General features: G+C 36.4%; 1 protein-coding gene across 1 annotated transcript; it reads right to left on the bottom strand.

The window, feature by feature from the left end:
• Positions 1-1,825: 1,825 nt before the first annotated feature.
• LOC117323504 (patched domain-containing protein 3-like) lies at positions 1,826-10,889 on the bottom strand. The gene is made up of 4 exons (XM_033878764.1): positions 10,814-10,889; positions 7,894-8,888; positions 7,411-7,617; positions 1,826-4,862 (listed from the first exon to the last, which is right to left on the bottom strand). The coding sequence occupies exons 2-4, from the start codon at positions 8,879-8,881 to the stop codon at positions 3,370-3,372; spliced, it is 2,688 nt and encodes an 895-aa protein (XP_033734655.1). The 5' UTR covers positions 8,882-8,888; positions 10,814-10,889; the 3' UTR covers positions 1,826-3,369.
• Positions 10,890-11,228: the final 339 nt, after the last annotated feature.

Here is an 11,228-nt window from a genome sequence, read left to right as displayed (position 1 = left end):
CCTTTCCTAATCTATTACTCTGATCACTTGGTTAAAGTTCATTCTGAAATCAGTGTATATGCGTAAGACGAGAAACAGACTGAAGATCTAGTCGATGAAAGGTTAACAAGCATAACGTGTACGTTAATTTATATAGGTTAAATGATAATTAGTTAAAGTTATCACACGTTTCCATGTTTTCGCTGTTGTTTGAGCTTCTCGTTGAACGTACATTGTAGTTTGATACAGAAGGACACGTAACAAAGTTTCGGGCGGAAGGGCTTGTATATACTATAAGTATTGATATGTTAATGCTGGAATAACCCAGGTAGCCAACAAGGATGACGAAAAAAAATAAAATAATAATAATTAAAAAAAAAAAAAATGGGGATAGATAGGGGAAAATATTTAGGTTTCAAACATTTCCAGGGCGTGTTTTTTTATTAGGCATTATCAACGAAATTGATTCGGTGTAAATTTCTATTTTGCGAATTACTGGTTTGGTAAGCTATAATGCAAATCAAAACAATATGTGAATTGAAGATGTAAATGTTTAAAACATCTATATTAAAATATGTTTTGCTTGTTTTGTTTTTTACTTGTGTGTAAACTGGGTTATTTCAAAATGACGCAAGTTATTAAACAGAGAAGGAAAACAAATAAACACATACTTACAAATAACAAATATACACCCAGAAATAACACAGAAGCTAAAAACTATTATAGCGAAGACAAAAAAAGCCCTTCAGGATTTGAACCTGCAAAACTTAGTCCTGTACTCAGCGTTTTAAACTATAAACTGCAAATGCTTTTCCTACGTGAATATTGATTCGTTCACAATCAATATATCAATCAAAGATTATCACGACTGGTCATATCTGTTGGAATATAACTTAGGGTCTTGTAAGCAATCATTGTTAAGACGCTGATATCATCTTTTATATTGATGGTATTGATGTATTTCTTTCTATACCGTGGACGGTGCAGTTATATGTATTTGGTGACGAGTAGCGGATATGCTGTCGGCGCTGTAGCATTTTCAACACACAGGTAGTGAACGTTAATGAAAAGCTAACTGGAGAAAAACTTCTCCATACACAACGAGAAATCAAGTTTTAATCATTAATGGATAAAGGAAACAATATTTACTGCTAGCTTTGAAGGAAATGAAATGACCATTAATTTCTTTCATGGCTTTTTGCACATGTTGATATTTCTGTTTCGTGTATAGTCCGAATGTTAAAAATCGACTACCATATAATGTAAAGACGAGTATTAATTAGTAAAAATATGTATATTGCATTTGTGTATATGCATCAGTTTAAAATGACGTCCAAGTCTCTGTGCAATGCCGAATAAGTCGTGAAGATTTAGTGAGTAATTTGGCGAATTTTGCGATACTGGTAATGGTGTAAGGGGTTCGAATTCACGAGGGCTTTGCTGTTAATTTTTCTCATTTTTTTTTGTTTTTTGTTTTTTTTTTGTTTTGTAAATTGCGTTTGTTTACTTGTTGTTTTTATTTAAGGATTGAACGTTGCTTTGGTGGATTTCATGGGGTCATGAGCTGAGTTGCTCTTGTGGCAAATTTAATAAACTGCGAAGCACTTCAAGTTGAATTTGTCTAAACAGCAGCTCAATTCATCACATATAAAATTCAACAAAGCAATATTGAATTCTTATGTTTCAATCAACACATATTGCGCCTAACAATTTGCAGAAGTCTTTAGGTACTAGAACTTACTCTAGTCGTATGGGTTAGTGTTAAAAGAAATAGTCCATCATTAGACGATGAAAAAACAATATTATAAAGACAAAAACACGAAAAGACAACACATTAACTATATAAAACAAATTATAAAATAACGTAATTTAATTGAAATATTTCTTTTTTCGTTGAATTTAAAAATCTGCGAGAAAAAAGTCTTCTGCTTTCCGGTTGTCTCCCGTTGCCATCTTTACGAAATATGTTACGGAGTTGGTAAATGGATTGTGACCTTGACACGAGCTCTACAACTGATTAAAATATGGAACTTTATTCACGAATGTTTACTGATAATTCTTTGATCTATTGAACTTCCTTGTACACATCTCGATTTTAATGATGGCTTTATTTTGACCGCCCGACACACAGGGACTTGAGACGAATGCTTGATTCCTAGTCCACTGCCCACTTGGACGATTTACAGGATCCAAACAATTAAGTAATGATTCTGTATATATATTGATTACACATGGGCACATTTAAACATCAAGTGGGTAACTTTGAAGACATACACAATCAGGCATCACCCTTGGTAGAGTTAAGAGATTTTTACTCGTGTTGGTTTTGAAAATCTCATTTAAATTCTCAGAATCTTAATGAACATGATGCCTATTATGTAGATCTAACAGAACATGCCCACTCAATTGCAAAGTACTGATAACATCACATGTATGTTATTTCTGACCCAAAATAAGCCTATTAAGATTTCTGTCCCCCACATATATTGGTTATGCCTAGCGGTCGACTTGTGCGCTACAACGTTTTCATACGCGTAGAATGATGCTATTCAAATTCATGGACCAATGAAATAGATTAAATGATGAAGTCTAATTGAGTCCAACTTGAGTAGAAATTAGATACATATTTGTATATTGTTTTTATTTGTTTATTTATTGATCTATTGATTTTTTTGAGTTGCTGTTATCTCCCTAAATCACCTGTATATTTTCAATCATTGATATATTTATTTATTATTTCGTTTGTTTAAACTATACGCGAGAGGTCATTCCGGCCCCAGTTTCATCAATAAATAAACACCTTTAATTGCTATTTTTATATAAAAAAAGGTTCATTGGATTAAAGGACTGTTTTCCTATAGAAAATGTTAAGTTAAGGAATTTTCTTACGTTATAGAAAATTGATGAAACTCGAGCCGGAATGATCTTAGCTAAGGAATTTTCTTTATATTCTGTTATGCTTTGCTATGGGACAATTTAAGTTAGGAGTTTTCTGAAGTTAAGGAATATTAATATAAATTTGGGCCTGTTTAATTTACCCACGGGCCTGTGTGTATTACCCTTATCTGTTTTGGTACAAGTACGAAAATAATTACGACAATTTTAGAAATAGAGCAAAACGCCTGTTTTCTGCAAAACCATTATAGCGTTTAACCAATGTTCTATAAGTCATGTTAGAATTCCAAATCAAATGTCTCGTGTGTTCTCGAAGTAAAACACCCATTGATGTAGTTTCTTCCTTGACTCGAATGATCTTCCAGGCCTTATAGATACCTATCCTTTAACACTTATCATAATAATCTAGCATGATTTGATGTTGGCTTTCATTATCACTCAAATAACAGCGAAAGCTGTTCCTTAGATAGGAAAAATGTTATGTCAATTTTGCAGTCAGAGTTGTGTAATGACGGTATGTTTGTTTGAGGAATCATTCCGTAGGATCATGGATACGTTGCCTAGTTCAGTTGGTTCGGATTTGTAAGTAGTGTTTGTCTGATTGTCTGTCGGCATGCTTATTGTCTTGGCGTACACTTTTTTGTCGGTTGGTGTAGGAGTCAATGGAACTTCCGTCACGGGTCCAACCAATGAAAACAATACCGGAAGTAACAACAACGCATGTCCTATCCCAAGTACCATAACGAGAAACATCAGCTTGAAGAAACTCTGGAATATATATGAGGACGAGAATGCAAGGATAAGTATCCCAATAATTGAGGAGATGGCGGCGTTGATAATTGGTCCTCCCGTCCGATTTATAGCATTATGCACACGTTCTTTTCGCGTGGCGCCATCTACAGTTATGTATGCATGACAAATATGCGCACTGAAATCGACAGAAAAACCTATACTCATGATAATCTCAATCATAGTTATGGCGTTCAAAGTGAGATCCCAGTAGTACATCAATCCAAACATACCCGCGCATATCATTACCATGGTAACGGTCACGCACGCGACAAGTAATGGATGTGGCATAAATATTATTGTAACCACGAACATGGCGGCTATTGCCATACCGACGGTGGTGAATGTGATTTGGAAAGAATAAACGTACTCCTCGAAAAATATAAAAGGCCAAGAAAAACAAACAACTGGTAAAGGAGAATTGTACGCTACATCTCGCATCCGAAGCATGACGTTTCCTTGTTGATCAGATCCAGGAAGATCTTTTGTTAAAACATAAAACCTAGCGGCGACAATGTTTGTTTCCTCGCTGTTGATCACTATATCATTTGCGTGATCCTTTCGAATGATTAAGAAAGTTTTCAGGCCGGCTATGAAACTTCTCTCACTTACATCATTGTAAAATATTGACTTCTTGTAATCCGTTAGCCAATCATATGCAATAGCCTGGTTGATGTCATCATCAGCTTTGGCGTTCGATAACATTTCGAAAATACGACTTTGCGTGGAAGCATCAGAGTAATTCTGAGCTGATGTGATGGTAAATCCTATGGCAAACTCCCAGCTAAAATGGTTTTCAAATAGCGTATTGTAGGTATACAAATAGGAATCCGGATCAGATAAGTAACTGTAGCGCAAGCCTCTTTTAAAATTCATTATTCCGTAAACAGTTGCCGCGAGATAAACAATGAAAAGCACTGTTATCGTGACTTTCCCATATGTATTTTGAACTATATACTGGAAAGGGATCTTTACATAATGTTCTAACGGACTTTCATTGTCTCTTCTTGTCCTAGGGGGCTGTCCGCCACAACAGAATGTATAACAAATGGATTTCCCTTCCGCTCGTAACTCCTCGCGGGGTTTTATAGGACGGCACGTCCCACAGTGGTCGTTCCGGGCCATTCGGCGCTCATTGATAACCATACAAGGCACAAAAAAGGCCAGCTGATTGAGGTAGCAGAAGATGACAGCCGTACCTAAAATATACAAAATAATCTTATAAATTTTAGTAATGACATGGTCTTGAACATAGCATGAGATTATAAATGTGCATAATGCTCCTTACAATGCCGGACTTCCTTAATTATCTATTCAAATGTAGAACTTGGTCATTGACATGTTACATAACAGACACGTGTATACTACACGGACAGATCCATGAAATGAAAGTCAGCTGATTGAGGAAGCAAAAGACGACAGAAACTCCTAAAATATAAGATACGTATATATTATTGTAGATCAGTTTTGACATCATCTAAGATATCTTAGATGGAAATACAGAAGGTAATGTTCTAACTTATTCATATGCACATATGTAGACCATGACAGGGATATACCTATAACACACAGAAGATCTGACAGGGGATGTTACCTATAACATACAGAAGATCCTGAAAGAGGATGTTACCTATAACACACATAAGATCCTGACTGGGGATGCTACCTATAACATACAGAAGATCCTGAAAGTGGATGTTACCTATAACACAGAAGATCCTGACAGGGGATATTACATATGACAAATAAGATCCTGACAGGGGATATTACATATAACACACAGAAGATCCTGACAGGGGATGTTACCTATAACATACAGAAGATCCTGACAGTGGATGTAACCTATATTACACAGAAGATCCTGACAAGGGATGTTACCTATAACACACAGAAGATCCTGACAGGGGATGTTACCTATAACACACAGAAGATCCTGACAGGGGATATTACATATAACACACAGAAGATCCTGACAGGGGATGTTACCTATAACATACAGAAGATCCTGACAGTGGATGTAACCTATATTACACAGAAGATCCTGACTGGGGATGTTACCTATAACACAGAAGATCCTGACAGGGGATATTACATATGACACATAAGATCCTGACAGGGGATATTACATATAACACACAGAAGATCCTGACAGGGGATGTTACCTATAACATACAGAAGATCCTGACAGTGGATGTAACCTATATTACACAGAAGATCCTGACAGGGGATGTTACCTATAACACACAGAAGATCCTGACAGGGGATGTTACCTATAACATACAGAAGATCCTGACAGGGGATGTTACCTATAACATACAGAAGATCCTGACAGGGGATGTTACCTATAACACACAGAAGATCCTGACAGGGGATATTACATATAACACACAGAAGATCCTGACAGGGGATGTTACCTATAACATACAGAAGATCCTGACAGTGGATGTAACCTATATTACACAGAAGATCCTGACTGGGGATGTTACCTATAACACAGAAGATCCTGACAGGGGATGTTACCAATAACACAGAAGATCCTGACAGTGGATGTAACCTATATTACACAGAAGATCCGACAGGAGATGCTACCTATAACATACAGAAGATCCTGACAGGGGATGCTACCTATAACATACAGAAGATCCTGACAGTGGATGTAACCTATAACACACAGAAGATCCTGACAGGGGATGTTACCTATAACACACAGAAGATCCTGACAGGGGATGCTACCTATAACACGGAATATCCTGACAGTGGATATTACCAATAACACAGAAGATCCTGACAGGGGATGTTACCTATATTACACAGAAGATCCTGACATGGGATATTACCTATAACACAGACTATCCTGACAGTGGATGTTACCTATAACACATAAGATACGACAGGGGATATTACATATAACACACAGAAGATCCTGACAGGGGATGTTACCTATAACACACAGAAGATCCTGACAGGGGATGCTACCTATAACACGGAATATCCTGACAGTGGATATTACCAATAACACAGAAGATCCTGACAGGGGATGTTACCTATATTACACAGAAGATCCTGACATAGGATATTACCTATAACACAAAATATCCTGACGGTAGATATTACCTATAACACATAAGATCCGACAGGGGATGTTACCTATAACACAGACGATCTAGACAGTGGATGTTACGTATAACACACAGAAGATCCTGACAGGGAATGTTACCTATAACAAAGAAGATCCTGACAGGGGATGTTACTTATAACACGGAAGATCCTGACCGGGGATGTTACCTATAACACAGAAGATCCTGACAGGGGATGTTACCTATAACACAGAAGATTCTGACAGGGGATGTTACCTATAATACAGAAGATCCTGACAGGGGATGTTACTTATAACACAGAAGATCCTGACAGGGGATGTAACCTATAACACAGAAGATCCTGACAGGGGATGCTACCTATAACACAGAAGATCCTGACAGGGGATATTACATATAACACACAGAAGATCCTGACAGGGGATGTTACCTATAACATACAGAAGATCCTGACAGGGGATGTTACCTATAACACAGAAGATCCTGACAGGGGATGTTACCTATAACACAGTAGATCCTGACAGGGGATGTTACCTTTAACACAGAATATCCTGACAGGGGATGTTACCTACATATATTTACCATCATGTTTTTGATAGGGATGATATACAATGTAGATGTACATACATAAGGACCTGACAGAGGTAGTTACCTGCGTACACACAGAAGTGGCTGACAACCATGATGGGGGTCGTTGCTCCAACAGCGAACGCCAAAAAGTCGGTGATGGATGTTATTGTTATAGCCACGCCCCCCGTCCTCATCGTCTCCATCATCCTGTCCTCTAAAGTCGATTGTTGGGCTGATGAGCAGTCCGCCAAACAAGAGATCAGGATAAACATATCATCAAGGCCAATACCTACACAAGCAACAGTAACAACAATAATAGCAAAAAGCAACATAAAAAAACAAAAAACAAAAAACAAAAACACACAACAACAACAATTACAACATCTACAAAGCTGTATCATATTCACATGTTAAATTATAAACTTTTTTCTATTTTAAAACATCAATTTACTCAAGCGTGTTGGTCCCGATGGAAGCGTGCGTTATATGTTGTTACAGTTCGTTAATAAAATGTTATTGGTATTTCCATATTAGGAACTAGTGCCCTACACTAATGCTCACTTACCTATAATCAGAAAGGGAAGTGCCGCAACGACGAGGACAAACTTGACACCAATGGCACTGACGAAGCCGAATGATCCAAGGATTGCAAAGCATGTTGCAAGAACGCCTGCACGACCCAAATTTTGTCTGTCGGAAACACAGTCTCCTCCGGACATAGCGAATCCAGCATAAACCAGCATCATAGCTATACAAAAGCCAAAGAGCGGGACATCCCCGAACACGCTTTTTTCCAACTCATCGTCTAAAGATCTTGATGTTGAAAAAGCGATGTCCATTATGGATGGGAATCTACCGAGCATCTGCGGTAACTTTTTTTCCCAGGCCGAGGATAATTCCTTTGCTGTTTCCGTGTCCTGACGCAAATAGAATACGAGTCTCACCATTTTAGCTGATACGAGATAACTTTCTGATACTTGGGGATCTCCAAATGTCCAGCTAAGATATTCAAAATTGAAAAGTGGAAAGCTGATTGTGTTTGACTCCATGGCTGTTCGGAAAGCTCTACTAAAAACAACGTCCCCCTCGACGACACAGTTACCGTTTCGTAAAGCACAAATGTTTACCAGACTGGAAGTTGCATTATCAGTAGTTATATTTATACTGTGCATAATGAAATTATATATCCTTTCAATTTCATCCAAGTACCTTGGTGCAAGGATGTTAGAATCGTTTCTGGTTTTAATAATAATGTCAGCATAATGGCTATTCCATGTGAGACTTTTAGTGTAGAAGTTCGTTCCTGACTTGTCTTCGGTAAATATTGAATTAATTATAGCTCGATCCGTTATGGACTGAGCGTTTTTGGGTGTATACGTGATTTCGGAGTCAGTCTCAATCTGTAGCCTGACCAGTCCAATCCCCAGTAGACAGTTGATGATCACACATGCTATCAATATATGCCAGGGGTATCTAGATACCAGTGATCCGTATTTAATGAAGGGCTGTCCAAGTGCATCTTCCCATCTTTTATAGATTCGAGTAAAATTCATTTTGTACCTACAAGAAATTTTGTTCTGAACAAAGCTTCATCATAGACTGCTGAGCACATTAGGACAATAAATAAGGTTTGATGATAGACCTATGACAACAATAGGACAATAAGTAAGGTTTATCTTAAGTAAGGTTCATCATACACTTATGACCACAATTGGACAAGAAATAAGGTTTATCAAAGCTTTATGACCCCAATAGGACAATAAGTAAGGGTCATTATAGACTGCTGACCACAATAGGATAATAAGTAAGGGTCATTATAGACTTATGACCAAAATAGGACAATAAGTAAAGTTCATCATAAACTTATATTTACATTCCTAATGTGGTTTGCTGATATGAACATACCAAGTAAAAGCAACAAACATATGACCATGAATACACTATGAAAACCGTATGAAAACAGTGTCTCTCGTGAAAATCACCTGATTAATCCGGTCATATTAATACGCCATCGACAGTAAGACAGGAAGAGTAGCTTCCCTTGGATCGATAACGTTGGTACGAGATAAGTGTTAAAAATATTGAGAGCATAAACATTTTAATTAATTATACCATAATTCAAGAATTAAATAATAAATAAACATTATACAAAATTAAACAAAAAAGACCGGAAAATGCGGAACGACATTAAAACAATGGCGTGGTGCATAGGCGGGATCTCCCGGCTGTTCTAATAATTTGGCGTTTCGTCGTATACATGACAAATTTTTCTTTTTAATTAAAATTTCTCGTTTTCTCGATATAAATTTTTTAAATCAAGGTTATGTAAATATATGAATTGAATAGATTTTTTAAATTTTCATTGCGGCTATGAATACCAGTAGCTAGCTACATATCCTCCGAGGCGCGCTACCGCGCGCCACGGGATATGTAGCTAGCTAATGGTATTCATAGTCGCAATGAAAATTTAAAAAATCTATTCAATCCATATATGACCACAATAGGACAATAAGTAGGGTTTATCATATCATAATGACAACAGTAGGACAATAAGTAATATTTATCACAGACTAATGACAACACTTGGGCAATAAGTTTTTTTCTTATACTCGTGTCTTCAATAGGAAAATAAATAAGTTTTTACCATCGACTAATAACCCTTTCAGGACAATGAGTAAGGTTATCCATAGACTAATGTCCACATAGGACATTAAATACAAAGCTATTTTTCATCAATAGAAATTAAAATTTCAATATGCAAAACAAATTTCAGTAACATGATTATTTTTTTCTTACATAGTTATTTTTAAAATGTAAACTATGTAGAATTTTTTTATGACTTATAAAGAATGATAATTACATATACATGTGGTTTACCCATTCATTATGTATTATGTTTTTCTGCTATTTGATAAGCAAATAAAGTAGTTTATCACGTAATCGGTCGATATACGTTGAATTCATCCATGTAATGTTTTTGCCTATGTCATAAATGAAATATACCCTGAAAGTTTTTCATTGGTTGCGCCAATTGTGACGTTATGTTTTGAATAATGAAGTTACACGATGCCTCCTTTTGATTCGGGCCTCAACAATTTGACTTTAAACCCTGTTAAAATGATAGTTTCTGGGTTTTGTATTTTCGTTTCATATGACACTTCATGAAAAACATCTGAAAGTTTCAATATGTATTTTCGAAGGCTACAAAATTAATTTTCGAAGGCTAAAAAATAAAATGGTCAAAAAGTTCAGAACACTATTGTGAAACATATATGCTATATATGACTTTAATATAGAGCAACGCACAGCATGCCATATACAATTAAGTATCGTGCAACAAACATAACGTGCATTTGCAGTACGAGTGAAGAAAACTGAATCGTTTCTGGAAAACATAACCTGTAACTTCATACCAAATGAACAAGATAGAGCAAAACCCATTGACATTATCTTGAGAAAAGTTTAAAAAACTAAAAAGTCCGTACCGTGCGCCATGAATAAGTAACAGGCTGGCAGCAAGCTGATGCAATCCTTACCACACTTCTGAACTGAACTCTGGCCTTGTAGGCTGGACATAAGCTTTATATATGAGTTTATAATGCATGACTTGCGGGCAGATAATAGTATGTATATTTGTCACGCTCATTTCAATCAATTTACTTTAAAAGGACTATGCATATACATTTAAATAGACAGGCCTCAACAGAACATACAGTTGTATTTTAAGAAAACTGCACATAAGTCGCCATGCTATACCATTAAGGAATATGCCATAGGCATATAGGCACTTACATTGAGCTATAAATGTCAATTAATTTATCAATTAGCTGCAATTGGAAAGGTTAAAAGTATTAATTTCACCCACTGTTTGAGAATAGCTTTAAGCATGCAACGTCATAT

The sequence above is a fragment of the Pecten maximus genome, chromosome 3 (genome assembly GCF_902652985.1).
Source record: "Pecten maximus chromosome 3, xPecMax1.1, whole genome shotgun sequence".
In the NCBI taxonomy this organism is placed as follows: Eukaryota; Metazoa; Mollusca; class Bivalvia; order Pectinida; family Pectinidae; genus Pecten; species Pecten maximus.
The sequence above is the reverse complement of the archived record's forward strand: the minus strand, read 5'-3'. Positions and strand labels throughout refer to the sequence as shown.